Here is a 20,142-nt window from a genome sequence, read left to right on the forward strand (position 1 = left end):
AGCTACATCACTTATGTCACCTAGGTTGGTCAACTAGTTACATCACCTAGCATAGTCTCCTCACTTGATCAATGACTCTGAGTCCCTCTGGGTGTAAAAGGAAGGGATGATCTAGGAAGTGTTTGTTTTCTATCTCTGATGACTGGAGAAGAAGGTGGCTGTGGGAGGCCATATTGGGAGCAACCCTGTGGGGCCTTAAATTAGGCTAAACTCTTATATTTCTATCTATTTCTAATCTTTTACCTATCTGAGTGATTCTAAGAAACTTTACAAAATTCTAAGGACCACAGTCCTAATTTCACTATTATACTACCCCTCTAAAAGGCTCGCCATCACTGGCCTAGACCTTCCTGATTTTCTGTCTTGGAACCAACAATACACAGTATTGATTCTACCCAGAAGGTAAGAATGTTAAAAAAAAAAGCATTATTAAGGTGGTATAGATGTTTTCACACTGGAAAAGAGAAAAAACTATAATCATTCCAGAGGTATAGGGTTTAGAGAAAATATCATTAGAGTTTCCTATATAATTTTTGGGGGTTGTGTTTTTTCTTTGTTATGTAGAAATGTATCATTAGAACAGGTGGCATTTGTAAAAGTTAGAATTAAAAACCATTTAAAATGTTTAAAAAGAAGAAGATGAAGAATTAAAAAATTAGAAAAATGAAAAAAGAACATTATCTACAGCAACTTTTAAAAGAATGACTTGTGTAAGTCCACCTCCAGAGAAATAACTGATAAATACAAATAAATATGACATAGTTTTCTATATCCATAGATCTTTTTGTCATATATTGCCTTCTCTACTACAGGGAAGGGAAGGAAGGAGGAAGACACCTAGGAATTTTAATGTAACAAATAAATAAAAATTGAAAACTTTTAGAATTTGAGTAAATGATACCAACATAGAAAGTATCATTTTATTCACCATTTGTGCAACGCTACTTTAAATACTTCAAGAAGCAAATGTTCATTAGTATAGAAAATGCAGAATATAACTTTAGTACGCCTTGCTAGGCAGCCTTCATAAAGTACCTGGTCCATAGTCAGCACTTTATAAAATTGACTATCAAGTGGACCTTGGTGGCCCACTTTCTAGGGAAGAGCCTCTATGAATTTACATGGATTTTAATATCCCAGAAAACAAAGACTCTTACTCGTTATTTATTTGACTCTAAAGTAATAAAGTGCCTTCTACATTCTTTTTTGGGTTGGGACAGAATGCAGATAAGCCACTGTTGGAAAATGTAGTCTTATAAAATTTGCTCCGGGTATCAGGAGGTTTAGTGCCACACCTCGGATCTCAGTCAGCAGACATTAGTGGTGAGGCTTGAATCTACCTTGTCTTTAGTCCAGGCCACCACACATTATGTCCCCTGTTGCCTTCCATATATTACTTAATTAATAAATATTCATTAAATAGAATTGAACCGGGGAAGCTAGGTAGCATCAGGCCTGGTTATATTGGAATTGGGAGGACCTTGGTTCAAATCTTACTTTATATACTTCCTAGCTATGTGAATACTTGATCCCAACTGCCTAGCTCTTACTGCTTTTCTTAGTATCAATTCAAAGACAAAAGGTAAGGGCTTTTAATAAATAAATAGAATTGGACTATTTTGGCTAGTCATGGGAAAGCTAACCCACAGATAACAGGTCTGCACAAGAAGACCTTCCAATCTCATAAGGTCTGCACAGTTATATTCACTTCTATATCATATGGAGACATGAGGCTAGGACTTCTATGAGGGCAATTTTCAAGTGCTGAAATGTTCTTTGCAAATGGAAAGCATACAAGGCTTATCTAGGTATAGTCTTGCTTTTCTCTCAGGCCTCTTTTTTCATTTCATATTATATACATTCCATATGTATGAGCACTATGGTTAAGATTCTTTTGGGGGGTCATTTTAGAGCATACATGTAATTAATTAAAATGTTTGGTGCTTAAAACATTAAAATTATAGACAGTTATGTTACATTTGATAGAATTTTTGATAAGTTAAATATCACATCTAGTATTTTCTAAATCTCTAGGGTTTTTTCCTCATTAAAATAACACACCTTGTTTTAGACTTGTAGGCAATAAAATGATTAAGAAAACTTTTAGTGTTAGAAAAAAATTATAAATAGTATTTAAATCCTTATCTCTGGCCTATGTTATGCATCTGAACTTAAAATTAATCAGATCCAGATTACAACTGTAACAGGCTTACAACTGTAAGGAACACATATTGTGTACCCTGTCTGCAGTACCTTCCCCCCCCCCCCAATTAGACAAAGCAATGAGTAGCTAAGCAGTTAATAGTAGAAAGGAAAAAAAAAGAAGGCATTGGAGAATTGAACAAACAAGTTAAAACTAACATAAGACAAAAAATGTTTCCTTTATCTTTAAAGCAGTGCAAAGGAGCAATTGTCCTTAATGACTTCATCAGGAAAGAAAATCATATAAAATGTCAATTAACAACCTATATTTGAATGCCCATTGTGTGCAGAATACTGTACAACATGACGAATTTGCCCTTGAGATGAATAGGATGAAAGAAAATCTAGCTAGTGAAGAAACTTACTACTTGTAAATCTTAGAGCAAGTTAATTCTAGTATTGCCAGTGAGGTAATTAGAAACAGGGAACAACTTTCATTTCTTTGACCTTTATTCATGCCTTCCAATTCTTCTAACTCTTAGAAAATTTATATTTGAGATAGCTACTGTGGCCAGTAAAACCACATATTATATAACTAATGTAATTAATTAGGATTGTGGCAAAAACAACAAAAACATGTGACTTCTTTTATAAAGTCTGTGGACTGAATTTATCATGGCAAAAGATGCTCTCCAACAAGCGGACTGGACTTTCTATTACAGCCCACATTTCCTTTAGAAGAAAGGTTACATTTTATCAGTGCTAGAGAAAAAGAAAACATGTTTCTTTTATATTAATAACATTTAAATCATTTGGTATGACTAGCTACTTTTTAACATAGTATAGAAACACTGATAGTTGCCATTTCACCCAGTGGGTGTTCCAACATCCTTTAGTAATTATAGTCTTTGTAGCCTGGGGCCCAATTAATATATAGGTTTTTTTTGTTGTTTTTTTTAAGGTTAGACATGCTGTCTCTAGGAAGTAAAAAAAAAGTGGTCTATAGGTAGTTCTCACTTTGTGGAAGTGGACTATTCTACTTAAAAGTGACTTCTAAGTAATGAGAACTTGGCTGGGAGTGGGAAAGGGAAAGAGGGAGGGAGGCAGAAAGGGGACCCAAGGAGGCCAGCACACAGTTCAAGGATCAGGCTAGATAAGTAGAAGCAGGAGGAGGAAAATGCATGGGCTGGGGTTAGCCACTTGGGGGGGCCTGGCCAGATCTGAGAAAAAGAAAAATCTAGGAGACAGGGGTGGGGAGGGAGGATGCTGGACACAGTCAGAAGAGGAAAGGCAAGCTACAGGGTAAGAATATCATGAGGTACCTGACTGAAGATGGATATTGGATAGGCCAGATGGGGTGAAGGTCTCTTCCCTCTGGTCTGCTCTGTTTTCACTTAAAGGGATTTTTTTAGTGTTTTTTTTTGGGGGGGGGGGTGCTGTATGGGTAGGGAAATCCGAACATGAAACATGATAAAATTAACATAAGGGATTTTTTTTTTTTTAGAATGCAAGTTTCTTTCAAAATTCTTTACCTAAACTAGAATTTGTATATTGTAAATTTCCGTTAAGTGAGAACTGTGTACCAAAAATTCAATGTTATGAATGCCATCAGCATACCAATTATTTTAAATGATTACTTAAATTTCCATGTATAACCTGGACTGGCCTTTTGAGAATGCTGAAGGAGGCTAAGATTGAGCCCCCTTTGTCCCTCTATCAGGAGTGGAAATAGCTTTCTTGATGATTGCTGGCCTGGATCTTCCCTTTCTTCCCTTTCTTCCCTCTCTTCCCCCTGTCTTCCCCCTCCCATTCCCCCCCCCCCCCAGTTTATAGACTGAATTCCTCAGGAAAACTCTGACCCATGGTGGGGTGGGGCATAGAACTCAACCAATCAAGAGAGAATTCCAAACAAATGGATTTTGGGATGAGAGGCATAAACAAAAAGGAGGGGTGGGGTTAAAGCTTTCAAATAAAATGCCTGTGAGAACTTTCCATTAGAAGGCACTTAAATCAATAAGCAGCATAATAAATTCAGTTCATCAGGTTTATATCATTTCCAGTTGTGTCCCAGAGTGTCTGTCTTGCTCTCCAATCAAAACAGATCATAAAGTCATCCATGTATTGTCTTTCCTAAGGATGGCAAGTGTAATCTTCGCATTAGTGCAACAAATAATTGATCAGATAATGGGACAGTAACACAAGAGCATAGACCAGGAAATGTCAATGTTACCATCCTGAAATGAAAGAATTCTCCCTTTTTCACAGCCTTTTATTTCTATTTCTATTGACTAAGGCAGAAATACTCCTGGGGTATGTGGATTGGGATTTTGGTGTTTGGGGAAATTAAATTAAATTGGTCAGTAAGTGCACACAGAAGGGAGACAAACAGTCCTGGAAATATGGCCCTGTGGAATGTAATATTTCCATTGAATGAGATTAGGACACCCAATTGTGCATCCCTTCCTTATTTGCATTTAATTCAGGGCTTTAGGCTCATACAATCAGTGGTGTTGACTCAAAACAGTTTTAATTTCTCTGCAAAAGAAAGCGGCCAGATTCTTGTTTTGATCCCCCCCACTTCTACCCACCCATCCTTAAAAAGAGAACAAACAGTGATTAGAAGATTGAAGCAAAGAATTGGTTAAAGTACCAAAAATATTCATTGTAAGGATCTGAACCCCAGTTAACTTTACTTACCTTGGCTATCTGGCTTTCCTAGAGCAGAAAGGCAGGAGAGGAAAATAAATAAGAGAATACACCAATGAATACCCATTTGACTAGCTTCATCTATACAGATGATTTTCCCTGGTTAGTTTTTGCCTAGAATTCCTGGGCTAAATGAAAGAATCTTGGAATAAGAGTTATTGGATAGTGTTTGTTGATATGGTCTAGTTCTCATTTAATTTAATGGCATGCACAGTTGCTTTGAGTTAAGACCAAATTTTCCAACTCATTTTGAGAAATAATGAAACAACTAATGGGAATTTAGTTGTATTTTATTAAGGTTCCTGCATTAGACTATGAGCTACTTGACTGAAAGCAGGGCTATTTTTTTTTGTTTGTTTTTTGCTTTTCTTAGTATTCCCAGCATTTTGTACATAGGAGGTGCTTAATAAATGCTTGCTCACCCTTGGAATGAATGTAAGGGAATTGACAATAAGTAGCATTTCTCTCATGAAGCAAAATGAGGATGTCATAGTCATAACTGTTTATTAGGATCCTTATGAACTGATTGATTCACATGAATTCCTTCTCGTTCTATTCTTACGGTTCTATGATTCCCCAGAACAAAATTTGACAATACAAATCAATCTGCCTGGGTTCAGTCTCCTTTTATCAATGCTACTGATCTAGTTTCAGTAATTTGAGCAAAAAGTATTTTTTACCCAAATTACCTGCTACTACATGTTCACTCTTACTTGGAAATCTCAGTTTTTAGAAAATGTACTTATTTAGGAAATATTCTAGTCCCAATATTGGGGCTTTCTAAACTAGTATTGTTATACTTTTATTCCAATCTCACTGGATTGTTCTTCACTGACATTTTTAACTGAAGATATTAACATTCTTCTTCTCTCTCCCTTGGGCAGCTTTGAAAAAGACGGTATATTATTACTGTCACATTTTTAATAGGTATATATAATTATCAAAGAAATTGCCAAAGAATAATAAGCACAATGAAACTTTCAGATGTCCCAATCATGCCCTCTCTCATGAAATCATCTTGTCTGTGGCAAAATTTCAGTGAAAGAGAAGCATCGCTGTAATGATAGAATAACTATAATTATTTCCTCAATACTTCTGACATTTGTGACTTTTCATTATGTTTGAAGTCATGTTGTTTTTTTTAAGAGGTTATGCTTCTCATTCTTATTAACATCCTACATTTTTACTTTCCCCCAATTTTTTTCTTAATCTGCAGGTGGGAGGCAGGAAAGGTATAGTTAGTGCTAGGAGGAAAAGAGATTGGTAAAGGTTACAAGAAAGTAGGCTAACACAAGGATTTGAATAACCTCTTAAGAGCTTACATTGACAATAGCTCCAAGAACTGTCCAAAAGCACAATATCTTTTCAAACCAGAACATGAGGTTGTTCAGGGTTCCAAGAGAGTGAGAACAATACAAGAATGTCCACACCATCAGAATTAGGGACAGGATCAGGGAGGGGAAGGGAAGGTGGCACTGATCTGTTTGTTAGGAAATCAATACAATTGACTCCCAGATTTTATAAGTCAGGAAAACAAGTATACTTTTGGTAAGGATAATCCCATTGGCAATGTTTATATCCTGACTGGTCTGGGTGGTTATTGCTGCTCAGAGCTCCCTACACTCCGTATATAACACGCTATTGCTAGGAATGATCAGAATAATAAAGACAATTTGGGAGGGCAGTGCCACCTTCTAACCTAGCCTAATAAGGGGTTATTAATGAGGGAGGAGTAATTTGGTATGGAGAATAGCTGACTCCTGTTTTATATATACATAGACAGTTGCTTAAGAGGGTAAACTTGAGAGGTAGAAAAATTAAAACTAGGAAATCTCAAACCATGAAGACACTATAGAAAGGGAAGGAAGGAAATAGAAATAGAGAACAGCAGTTACTTAAAAAAAAATTTTTTTTTACCATTGTGTTTCTGTAAAAATCCAATGACTTTTTCAAGCACTGTAGTTTTATCCAGTTTTCGAGTGTTCCCTGGAAGCATGGAGCTAAGTTCTTTGATGAGAACATTGAACTGGTCACGACGCTTTTTCTCAGACTTGTTTCGTGAAGCTCTAAAAATATGAAAAACATTGGTAACCACAAGATTCTAGTTATGACATCATTTGTCACGACTGAAATCAAGACATATCAACCATACTCTGGAGTTGCCCTATTCTTAATGCCATGGACAAGTTAAATTGCTTTAGCCCCATTTCACAGATGACAATTTTTTTTTAAAGTAGTGACTTTTCAAGAAGTAGAGGGAATTTGTATGTGCTATGGCCAGAAGTCTGTGCAGCTCCTGACAACACCCTTGATGCCTTACTTTCTGAATACCTAGAGTTCCAATTTCACAAAAGCAAGGGGATTCCTTCCTTTAGCAGTGAAGGAATATGCTCCAGCTAGTTTTTCACAACACTTCCCTAACTTCATTACTTCCAAATTTGAGGCTAAGCTACACAGGAGCCATGAGTATGTTCTGCCTTGTATCTCATAACATATATTTCTTGAGGGTCTACTACATATAAGGCTCAAAGCTAAGGACTGTGGCAAATACAAAAGAAGCATGTAGTGATGATAAAAGACTTACTTTTTATGATTTCTAATTTGCCATTTTCAAAGTAATTTCACATATCTGATCACAAATATGTTTCACTTGTATGTAAGGCTCAGCCAATCCTTACACAAACAGTATTAAGCAGTCGGAACAAGTCCTATTTTACCTATGAAGAAACTGAGGCCTGAGAAAGTTAGATAATTTCATTACATGGCAGATCTCTGGGCACCAACTTTATTGTACCACAATGAAATGGGCCCTGCACTAAAGGAACTTGTAGGCTCTTTGGCAAGTCAAGACATGCATTTATGACACAAATTACAGTATGCATTCTAAGGCCAAAATAAGTCATGGAGACAGAGCGAACTCCTGGATCAGAGAAGGGATAAGTCAAACATTTGTACTTTTCATTGATGATCTTATCAATAATTAAACTTCTAGGAACTGTGAGACAATCTTTGGTAGAACCTACAGAGATTTCTAAACCTACTCTAAGCTGCCTTCCAACATCAAATATATATATATATATATTTTTTTTTTATATATCCAATATAAAAAAGGTGGAAAATTAGGTTTTGTGCCTGTGTTCCAGAAAGTTCTGCCTCCATTTTTAGGATAATAGTAACTTATACCTCTACAGTGACAAAAGGTTGATTCTCTTAAGGTCTGCTAAGTACTTGGCCTACATTATTTAATTTGATACTTCCAATAAATCCTGTGACTCAGGTCCTTATAGGCATCATTAACCTCATTTTACCAAAGAGGAAACACAGGTTCATGAGGTTAAATGATTTGCTAGGACCACATATTAAGTAAGTTTCACAATCCTAATCAGGACCCTGATCTAGACTTTAAGCCCAGGGTTCTTTCCACTCTGCCTCCTGAGCTTTAAAGCAGGTGAATGGCTTGTTCATGGTCAAACAGCTAATATGTTTTGGAGCCAGGATTCTGACTCAGATTTCTTGATTCCAAGTATGGTTTTATCTTGGCTACAGATAGCATGCCATTAGATTAAAATTAGACCTCATAATAAATACACTGTATTATGATAAATTACCCAGGGTTAGTATGCTATCTGGCACATAGTGGGAGCTTAATAAATGTTTATTTCATGGGCCCAAGATCAGATCTCTTAGATCAAATTGGTCTGGCACTTTGATACTTAGCTAATATAATTAGTTCAAGGGAGGAACTAGATATTGTAGATCTTTTTTAAAGTTATGATGTGCCATTTTAATAGCTTATAATAATAGTTAAAATTTATATAGACCCTCTATTAAGCACTATTCAGAGTATTTTACATTTATCATCTCATTTAATCCTTACAATAACCCCGGGAGGTAGATGCTATTATTGTTCCCATTTTACAGATGAGGACAGTGGTTATGATTTGCCCAGGTTGGAATTGTGGCTGAGGTTGAAAATGAATTCAGGCCTTCCTGACCCCAGGCCAAGGGCTCTATTTACTATGTCACCTAGCTGCCCCTTTAAAAATGCAACCCAATAGTTAATTTATTTATAAGAAGGGGAGCTCTTGCAATTCAATCAAATCAGTATATCATTTAGTGGTAGTGATTGGAATACTTGAGAGTCCTAATAATTAATATAAGTAGCTTGATTTATATAGAATCAGTATAAACACAATTGAATGATCTTAAAAGGTATCCTTATCAAGTCTGGCTGTCATATTACCAATGATGATTGGCATACAAAAATGGAATAAAAAGATTTGATCTCATGTGAATTGGGCAGCTTGGAGTGCAGTTGAAATCTGGCCTCAGACATTTAGTATCTATGTGATCCTGGGCAAGTCATAACCTTGTTTGTCTGAATTTCTTCATCTGTAAAAGGAGCTGGAGAAGGAAGTGGCAAACAACTCCAGTATCTTTGGCAAGAAAACCCCAAATGGGGTCACCAAGAATCAGACACTACCATATAACAGCAACAAAAAAATGTGAATCAGTTTTACTGAATTGTTCTTCCCTTGCTCCTCTTTTTCTTTCTATTAATTTTTTAAAATGAGGAATAACTGTCCATAAAAGAATAGGGCAATGGATACAGAAAGAAATACAAGTGATATAATAGCAAAAATTATCAATAAAATCTATTTTTAAAATAGACTTCATCTAGGATGTGTATGACCAGAAAGGGAAGTAGGCCCAGCCATTTATTAACAACTAGGGTAACTGAAGCATTGCAGAGATATACAAAATAGTAATAGGTCTATAAAAAGACTATGGGATAGGCAATCTAAGGGGATTTAGGTGAATATAACTTTTGTATTGTCTGAGTTTAGAGGTTTGCTTGGTTGTAGATGAATACCCATCCTTGGAATGTGGGTGGGGATTACCAGCCTGGTTTAGACACTCCCTTTCTCCTCTCCCAGGGTCTGACATAATCTCTAGGCACTACCTTGGGCTGCCCCAATAGAGATATTTCTCTGCTTAGATATGTAGGGAGTGGGGAAAAGAAGGTGAAATCCACCAACTCATCCTTCTACCAGACAGCAATGGTGACTGGCTTGCTTTTGCTCACAGTCAAAAAACCTAGACTCGTTTTTACCATTTTGGGGATATTTATATAAATTAATAAATAGCTATCATTGTCAATGTTGATTTCAAGTTTTAACAATGACTTGACTTTTTCCCATATACAAAACCAGTCATACTTCTCTTTTTCATAACTCTCTATACATAAGGAAAAGAAGGTAAAATTAAATAAATTTTATCTGGAATAAGCCAGGGTTAAAATATTAATTAAATCAGCAATTATGAATGAACTTAAGGGACAGAAAACCTTTGGATCTTCTAACTTCCCTCTCAGATAAAAAGGGAGAAGGAAAGGGTGGAAGGCACTTCAGCACTGCATTAATATCATTGGGTAAGGAGCAATTTCACAACTGCTCGGATAAGCTTGGGTCTCAGAGCTTTCCTCTCTGGCCTTGGTGGTAGATATAGACAGCAATGGCCACAGAGGATCCTAGTTGATCTCAACCCTAGCCACAGTCAGCCATTTCCCCAGACTATTTCTTTAATGTCCTATCTCCTCTCTTCCTTACTTCTATCCTCAACCAACTCCCATCAGATCTCCCTCTCAGCTTCTCTCCCAAACCTGTGTGTCCATGCATGTTAGACCCTCAGGAGAGTCTCTCAGTAATACTTGTCTGTTTGAGATTACAACTCCCCAGGGGGGAGGTTCTGAGAATCTTTTCTCTGTCTGCACAGCAATCATTCTCCCAAAACCTTTTTTTTTTTTAAACCCTTACCTTCCGTCTTGGAGTCAATACTGTGTATTGGCTCCAAGGCAGAAGAGTGGTAAGGGCTAGGCAATGGGGGTCAAGTGACTTGTCCAGAATCACACAGCTGGGAAGTGTCCGAGGCCAGACCTGAACCCAGGACCTCCCGTCTCTAGGCCCGACACTCAATCCATTGAGCCACCCAGCTGCCCCCACCTTTTTTTTTTTTTAAAACCCTTACCTTCCATCTTGGAGTCAATACTGTGTATTGGCTCCAAGGCAGAAGAGTGGTAAGGGCTAGGCAATGGGGGTCAAGTGACTTGCCCAGGGTCACACAGCTAGGAAGTGGCTGAGACCAGATTTGAACCTAGGACCTCCCGTCTCTAGGCCTGACTCTTAATCCACTGAGCTACCCAGCTGCCCCCTCCCAAAATATTTTTACAGAAAGCCTGACAAAAATTGCCCAGGATAAAATGATATATGAGTTTTGATCTGGGTTGGTAGAGGGAATGTCTGTCACCATATGATTAATTACGAATTCATCAAAATATCTAAGAAGAAAGATAGCCTAATGGAAGGAGAGAAACAAGCATTTATGAAGTACCAACTTGCCAGGCACTATGCTAAACACTTTACAAATATTACCTCATTTGGTCCTCATAACAGCCCTGGAAAGCAGGTACTATTATGATCCCCTCTTTATAGTTGAGGAAATTGAGGCAGACAAATCAAGAGTCTTAACTATATTACATGGATAGTATCCAAGACTGAATTTTAATTTAGGTCTTCCTGATTCTATTCCTAATGCTCTATTCAGTATGCCAACAATGATCTCCAACAGAAGTATACATTTACCATATTGACTGCAATGTTTTTATTAGGTCACTAGGATACTTCTTTCTTATAGTCTGCTAAAGAAACATTAACATTATAAATATTTTCTAGATGGTATAATTATAACCATTCAACTCAACTCAATTCAATTAATATTTATTAAAAATCAGTTATATGTCAGCTTTCCACAAATTTTCTTCTCATGCCTCATTATGGAATGGAGCAAACTTGAATTTTTAAAGGCTGTGCCAATGAGGTACAAGCTCCAACAAGTCCTGCCATGTAGCTAGGTGGCACAGTAAATAGAATGCTGTACCTTAGGAAAACTTGAGTTTGAATCCAATCACAGATGCATATGAGCTGTCTGACCCCATGAAAGTCATTTAAATGTGGTCTGTTTCAGTTTCCTCATCTGTAAAATGGGGATCATAATAGCCCCTATTTCCCAGGGCTCTTGTGAGAATAAAATGAGATAATATTTATAAAGCGCTTTGTAAATCTTAAAATACTATAAAATGCTGTTACTGTAACTATGTTAAAAAGAGTCTCAGTACAGTCTGAGAAAAGAACTGAGAATTCTTTACAAGGACCAGTCTAATGAAATATGGAAAGGCCTTTCACTAGTAAACCAGTCACTCAATGTGTTTGGCAACTCACAAAGATGTAAAAATAGCTGGCAGCCTGATGTGGGCATTTCCACCTTTACAAAACAATCCAAACAAACCCAAGGTGCTGAACATGGCAAATATCAAACAATATCACAAAATAATAAACTAATAATATTTTAACACATAGGCAATGACTGTAATAAAAATCTATGATAAAAAGAAACTGAGGCAGAAAAGTACAAGCACAATCAATTTGTTAGCAAGGACAGCAATTGCCAATTTTATTTCCAACATTCATATAAAAGTTAGAGCAGTTACTTTATAAAGTTGGTCTAGAGACACAAACTGAACAAAGACTGTGATTGGTCATGCACAGTTGAAGGGGAGGCTTTGTTTGGCTTGACTCAGTGAGGGAATTTCCATAACCCAGGGGAACAGAAAAAAAGAGTTCACTGAAAACTTGAGGAGAGAAGGGGTTGCTGTGGTAAGTGGGCTAGACATTTGATTAGGTAGGTGCAGAAGGACTACCTTACTTCAGCTAAGGCCTAGTTTAGATTGGCTAAAATAATTTTAAAGAGGATCCAGTCAAATAGTTTTTCAGTTCCTTCCAATTCCATTGAAGGCAAAGGAGGTGGTTGGTGGAATTAATCCAAGGATGGAATTCTGTGAGGTATGCTCAGAAATGGAACAAAGAAGCAAGGAATCCAAGGATAAGAGTATAGTGTCTATTTGAACTGGTTCACCCAGGAGTTTCAATTTGAAAGAGTCAGTAAAGACAGGAGGGCATAGGAAAGTATTGAAGGGTGCAAGGAGATAAAAAAAAAGGAAAAGTACAAGTGCACAAATATTTAAAGCAGCTTTTTTTTTTGTAGAAGTTTTTTTTTTCTTTCAAAGAAAGAACTGGAAACTAAGGAGGGAGGTACCATCATTCGGTGACTGTTGAACAAATCTTCCTATATGAATGTGGCATAATACTGTGCCATAAGAAATGATGAAAGGCGTGGGATATTTGTAAGTTCTCATGTGGAATGAAGTGATGAGAATAGGAAGAATAATTTATACAATAACAGCAATACCATAAAAATATTTTTTTAAAGCTTTACAAACTCTCATCAGTGTGATGACAAACAATGATTCCAGAGGGCTGCTGATGAAGCATGGTGGTACAGTACTCACCTTCTCAAAGAGAGGTAATAGACTCAATGTACAAAATATGGCATATAATTTTTAGATATGCTCAATGAGGAGAATTATTTTTATTTTGTGCAAATTTTATGTTTTCTCCCACAAAGCCTGAGGGGGGAGAAAATAAATTTTCATTAACTGAAGGAGAATAAAATTTAATATAAAAAAGAAAACAGTGAGAGTTGGAGGCCATGATGAAGGCAAAGAACATGGTTAGGAGTAATAAGGCATGGAATGATAAAAGATAAGGGAATTTCAAGCTACATGGACATGGAATGTCTATAGATGATGGCAAGATTAAGAGTATGATTATCTCTGTGTGTAAGTGAGATGTAGAGGAGGAACAAGTCTTGGGAAATGAATAGATTGAGGAATTGGGAAATTGGAATACTTGAAGGAGCATTAACATGCATGAACAAGTTCCCTAGTATAAAGATGGAAGTATAGAGGATATTTGTGAGCCAGCTATAAGCTCCTTGAGAAAGGATAGAAAATGTCTTAGGAATTGGTAGATACCAGCCAGTACCAGAAGATGGAAGGAGAAAGGAAGAGGTTTAAAATGAGAAAAAGTTCATTAGTTCTGAGGTGGGCTTTCTAGTGGGCACAAAGGAAGAAGTACAGCTTTGTAGGGTATGGCTGAATAAGTAGGAGGGAGTAGACTGCTGGGTTTAGGGAGGAGGATTTGTTCTTGGCTATTAATAAGATAGAGAAAGTTAGTAAAAGATAGGAGGATGCATTGGCCATTGGGGAAATAGTCCAGGTGGAATATCAGTGGATAAGGAAGATGCCTCCTGATAAGGCAAATTACTAGGGCATGCTGGAATAGGCCAAAATAGGTCACCAATATATAAATAAACAGGAGCACAAAATATGAGATACTGATCAATTAGGGGGTCGACACTGTGAGGGAAGAAAGTGAAGCAGGATGACTGAGAATACAGAGAGACTGAATAAAACAGTGAGAATTAAGGAATAGCTTTAGAAGGAATGAGTCAGAGGATGGAAGAGCTAGGAGAGGAAGGAGAGGAGGTTATGATCCGAGAGGAGAATTTTAGAGTACGATAACTGTAATTAGAAGTGATGGTGAAGATCATCTCTGGCTGGCTGAGGAAGAATTAGCTTGTAGGTCACACATAGGTGGTTAAGGAGACTGATGAAATGGAAAGTCAACTTTTCATAAGAAAGATATCAATGTGAATCTTTAAGTTCCCAAGTTTTAGAGGAGGACCTAAGGGAGAGGGGATGGCAAAGAAAGGGAGAATGATCTAGAGGCAAATATAAGACTAAAATGAGGACTGGGTCTGGGTAACAAAAATTTAGGGAGTGAATATCAAAAGAGAAGTCTTTGAGTGATGATAACAGAGGGAAGGCCAGGAACTGATAGTAAAGAGCAAGGAGTAAGTCCTTTTTTTTTTTTAAATATTTATCATTATAGCATCACCTGTTTCATTTCATTTCAACATAGCTTCATAATATGTTGTTATTTAGAACTCTTCATCTTATTCTTTGCTTATGACTTTTTAGATTGGCTGATTCCTGATAAAATCTGGGTAGATACCTTAAATCTTCTATGTAGACTTTTTTTTTTCTTTAATAAAAAAATGGCAGCCTTTATCCAAGCATTTTGGGCCTGCTGTTTACCTCAGCCCTTTCTTGTCCTAAATTGTAGCCTCCACTTTTATGGTCTTTAATCTTTGCTTGCCTCCTACATTAATAGTAGAGGCATCTGTCTTCTAGAATTGCATTTATGGACATAGAAACTGAGACGTCCTTTGCTTGTCCAGCAGAAAACATATAATGTAAAATCTTGGAAAAGATAAAGGAAAACTTAACTTTCTAAGTATATGCATTATAAGTAATTTTTTGGCCTAGATTTGAAAAGTAACATGTAATCTCCTTAGAAAAAAAAGCCCTGTTCCTGTCCTAGTTTGTCCATTATAAATTGCTTGAGTTGTTAAAACACAGTTTATTATTCTGTAATGTCTATAATGACTACTAACATGGTCCATACAAAGATTATGATGAAGCCACCTATCATAAGTGATGGAAACACAATCTTGTTCTGTTGTGCTCAGTCTGAGAACACACTGTGATGTCATCTGGAAATGAGCCAATATTAGTTTTTATAGCTCTGAAGAGAAGACATAGGGTAGATAATCCTGGAATGACCTCTTTATCAGTAAGGAGGTCCCTTGGGACAAGATCCTAAGACCACCATGATTAAGGTAGTCCTGAACTGTCTGACAAAGATGGGAAAAAATTCAAGCTTTCATTTTAACATAAAGGATCGGGGGCAGCTAGGTGCCTCAGTGGATTGAGAGTCAGGCCCAGAGATGGGAGGTCTTGGGTTCAAATGTGGCCTCAGATACTTCCCAGCTGTGTGACCCTGGGCAAGTCACTTAAGCCCCATTGCCTAACCCTTACCACTCTTCTGCCTTAGAACTAATACCCAATATTGATTCTAAGACAGAAGGTAAGGTTTTTTTAAAATAAAAAAAATAAAACAAAGGATCAGTTAATGAGCTATATGTTTGCTTTAGGTGTAGCTACTATATTTCAACATGTATGTGTGTTCATATATATTCATAAAGAGAGACACAGTACTATAGTGGATAAAAGGCTTATCTTAGAGTCTGGAAATTATAGGTTTAATTTCTGCCACTGGCATCCACCAAAGTGATTTTCCTAAATCAAAGGTCCCATCCTGTCACCATCATCTCTGCATGTCAGTAAACTCCAATCACTTCAGAATCAAAACCAAAATATTTAGGCATCTAAAACCCTTCATACCCTAGCTCCTCTTGTTCCTCACCTTTCAGGTCTTCTTACACTTTTACTCTTCCACCACATGCTTTTTGATCCAGTGACATTGGCCTCTTTGCTCTTTCACAAACAAGACATTCCATCTCTGAAGACACTCTGGAATTTTCTTTGACTGATTCCCCATGCCCAGAATGCTCTCCTTCCGCATCTCCACCTCTTGGTTTCCCCAGTTTTCTTAAAGTCCCAACTAAAATCCCATCTTCTACAGGAAGTCATCTCTAATCCCTTTTAATTCTAGTACCTTCCCTCTGTTAATAATTTTCCATTTAAACTATGCCCAAAGGGAGTTAAAAGACTGCCTGCTCTTTGATCCAGCCATCCCACTGCTGGGTTTATACCCCAAAGAGATAATAAGGTAAAAGACTTGTACAAGAATATTCATAGCTGCACTCTTTGTGGTGGCCAAAAATTGGAAAATGAGGGGATGCCTTTCAGTTGGGGAATGGATGAATAAATTGTGGTATATGTTGGTGATGGAATACTATTGTGCTAAAAGGAATAATACATTGGAGGAATTCCATGGGGACTGGAACAACCTCCAGGAACTGATGCAGAGTGAGAGGAACAGAACCATGAGAACATTATATACAGAGACTGATACACTGTGGCACAATCGACTATAATAGACTTCTCTACTAGCAGCAATGCAATGATCCAGAACAACTGCTTGATCACATAGGTTGATAAGGGCATGATCAGGGATGTAGATTCTAAATGATCACTCTAGTGCAAATATTAATAATATGGAAATAGGTCTTGATCAATGACACATATAAAATCCAGTGGAATTGCTCGTTGGCTATGGGAGGGAGTTGGGATGAGGGGAGGGAAAGAACATGATTCATATAACTATGGAAAAGCATTCAAAATTAATTAATTAAATAAATAAACTTAAAAAAATAATTTTCTATTGACCCCATATTTATTTGCCTAGTATATATATTTGTTTGCATATTGACTCCCTCATTAGATTGTGAGCACCTTGAGGGCAGGAACTATTTTTTGCCTCTTTTTGTATCCAGTTCTTAGTGCCTAGAATATAGAAGGCAATTAATAAATATTTATTGTTTGACTTATATGACAATGGGAAAGTCACTTAACTTCTAGTCCTCAACAGAAGAAGAGGGCAGAGGGGAAAAGGTACTCAGATAGGAAATCTGGCAGACAGCTGAACCTGAGAGGCCAAGTAGGCTCAGGGATTAGAATGATCTTTAAGTCTAGATACCTGAAGCTGAGATTCATTGATTAGAGAAGTTCAGAAGTCAGGGCAAAAGAAGAGTCCCCTTGGGTTCTCACATGGCTAGATGTGGGTTCTCCTAAACTGGTTTCAAGGAGGAGGTAGAATATCTATGAACACTTAAGGTGCACTGAGCTTCTCTTAAAACAAATACACAGATATAGATAAAAGTCAGAAATAATATTTAAAATTCTTTTAAATACTACATAGAACTTTCAAAGTGCTCTACAAATATTATCTTATGTTATGTTCACAACAACCCTGAAAGGTTGTATGATGATCACCATTTTATAGAGGAAAAAAAGGAATCACTGGATTTGTGAAAATCGAGGCTGGATTTGAACTCAGATCTTAATGACTTTGGGGGTAGCTAGATGGCTCATTGGATAGAGTGCCAAGCTTTTAACTCAGGAAGACTTGAATTCAATCTCATACACTTACTAGTTGCAGGACCTTGGACAAGTCACTTAATTTCTGTTTGCTTTAATCCATTGCAAACATCTCCACTATCTTTGTCAAGAAAATCCTATGCATAGCATGATTAGTGGGGCCACAGAGTCAGACATAATTTAAGGAATGAATAAGAACCAACTTTCTGGCTTTAGTTCAATGTTACTAAACACATAGATACGCATGAACAAAATGAGAGCTTTATTTTTAACTAAAAATCATAAAAAATTTATTGTTGTTGTTTTTAAACTCTTAATTTCCATCTCAGAATCAATACCATGTTTGGTATATTAATACCAATACCTAGATTCCAAGGCAGAAGAGTAGCAAGGGCTAGGCAATTAGGGTTAAATGACTTGCCCAGGGTCACACAGGTAGGAAGTATCTGAGGCCAGGTTTGAGCCCTGGACCTCACAAATACAGACCTAGCTCTCTATCCATCGAGTCCCCTTCCTGTCCCTGTTGTTGTTTCTTTAACTCATTTTATGAACCTAGTTTTTACTCTTGAAGGAGGTGGGGGGCAGGGAGAAAAACAATATTTTAAAAGTATTTCTGTCAGCAAAATCTAATTAGAAACCACATTAGAATGAGTTTAAAGAGGATTTAGAATGTATAATTCACCCTTAAGGGGGAAGTTCCTCTTAATATCATCCTATGCTTTGTTTCCAACTGTTGACATTAAAAATGGAATTTCTACTATTTTTCTTAATAAAAAATTCTTTAACACTCAACTAACCTCAAAATTACAAGATTCCACATATTTAAAGTGAAATTGCTTTCTGATTTACTCCAGAATATCTCTTCTCACTCTGTTACCTGAATAAAATAGGACATCCTGATGGGGAAAATAGAAGATACTGCCTAAATGATTAATCAACTGGGGCAAGCAAAAGCTTATAAAAATGAATGCCTTGTGATAAAATGGAAAGTTATTATCAGAGTTAGTGATGTGCTTGGCTGGACTGAGTACTTTTCACTATTAACTTGCAGTCAAGATGAATCCAATTTATGACTGTTAGTGTTTTCACAGGTTAGTAGTTTTAGTACTTGTATTCACTGCCTATGTGAAAAGTCTTTAGCATGCTGGAACAATGTAGGTAAGGAACAGTTAGGTTAGGGAGGTCATTGAACCATATTTTGTGTAAGGGTTGAGCCCCTCCAACCAGGGTATCAAGAATGGTCCTCTGCAGGGGCCTATGATTAAGGAGCTGGAACCACTTAGAGTAAGGTTTAACATATTTATGATGATAGAAGTTGATGAGCAGTCAAGGTTAGTAGGAGCAATTGCAGTCTCTAGTTGACTCTGCCAAGATTACAAAGAGGGTCAGAGTTGGATTCAGGACTCCTTTATTTATTTATAAATACTCTTACCTTCTTTCTTGGAATCAATATTGTAATCATTTCAAGGAAGAAGAGCAGTAAGGGCTAGGCAAGGGGCGGGGGTAAAGTGATTTGCCCACATTCACACAGCTAGGAAGTTTCTGAATCCAGATCTGAACTCAGGACCTTCTCATCTCTAGTTCTGGCTTTCAATCCACTGGCTACCTAGCTACCCCAATTCCTTTAATTTTTGAGAATCTTATGAATATCATTTGTTTTTATGTTACCTTTATTTCATTTTTTTCTCCCTCCCAGATCCATGAATTACAAGAGGGAAAAGACAGGAAAAAAATACAAAACTAAATAACATATGAATAGAAATCAACATTAGAGGAAAAAGAGAATGGAGGACTTGCAGTCAGAAAGATCTGAGGTCAAATCTTGCTTCAGATGCTAGTATGTGACTGGGCAAATTACCTAAACCTTTTCAGCCTCAACTGACCCATTTATAAAAGGAGGAAAATAATAATAGCACCTATATCACAGGATTATTGTGAAGTTCAAATATTAGGTATTAAGGGCTTTTCAAGATTTAAAGATCTATATAGTCTAAGTGACCATTTTCCCAGTAACAATATATGGCTCCAAGAGTTGGACTATAAGAAAAACTGAGCATTGTACAAACAATGCTTTCAAATTATGATGTGGGAGAAGACTTTTGAGAATTCCTTAGACAGCAAGGAGATCAAATCAATTAATACTAAAATAAATTAAATCAGTCTGTTCTTAGAAGGTCAAATACTGAAGCTGAAGTTTAAATACTTTGACCTCATAATGTAAAGATAGGAGAAAGACAACAGAATGAGAAGACATTGGAAAAAAACCTTGATGTTGGGAAATATTGAAAAGAGGAGAAGGCAGAGAGAAGACAGTTAGATAGCAGCATGAAAGCAATGGGCATTCTTCAGGGGATAGAAGGGCCTAGTGTGCTATGATCTATGGCAGTGATGGTGACCTGATGGCACAGGTGCCAAAGATGACACAAAGAGCC

General features: G+C 36.9%; 1 protein-coding gene across 5 annotated transcripts in view; it reads right to left on the reverse strand.

Annotated features, from left to right (window-relative positions):
• Positions 1–20,142, reverse strand: part of NPAS2 (neuronal PAS domain protein 2) — a 282,607-nt gene that overhangs the window by 102,979 nt on the left and 159,486 nt on the right. For all 5 annotated transcript variants that reach the window (XM_007501138.3, XM_007501137.3, XM_007501139.2 and 2 more), the window contains one exon: positions 6,766–6,914. In XM_007501138.3, coding sequence (XP_007501200.1) covers positions 6,766–6,914 — 149 coding nt within the window. The remainder of the gene's footprint in view (positions 1–6,765; positions 6,915–20,142) is intronic.

Source organism: Monodelphis domestica, chromosome 8 (assembly GCF_027887165.1).
Source record: "Monodelphis domestica isolate mMonDom1 chromosome 8, mMonDom1.pri, whole genome shotgun sequence".
Classification (NCBI taxonomy): Eukaryota; Metazoa; Chordata; class Mammalia; order Didelphimorphia; family Didelphidae; genus Monodelphis; species Monodelphis domestica.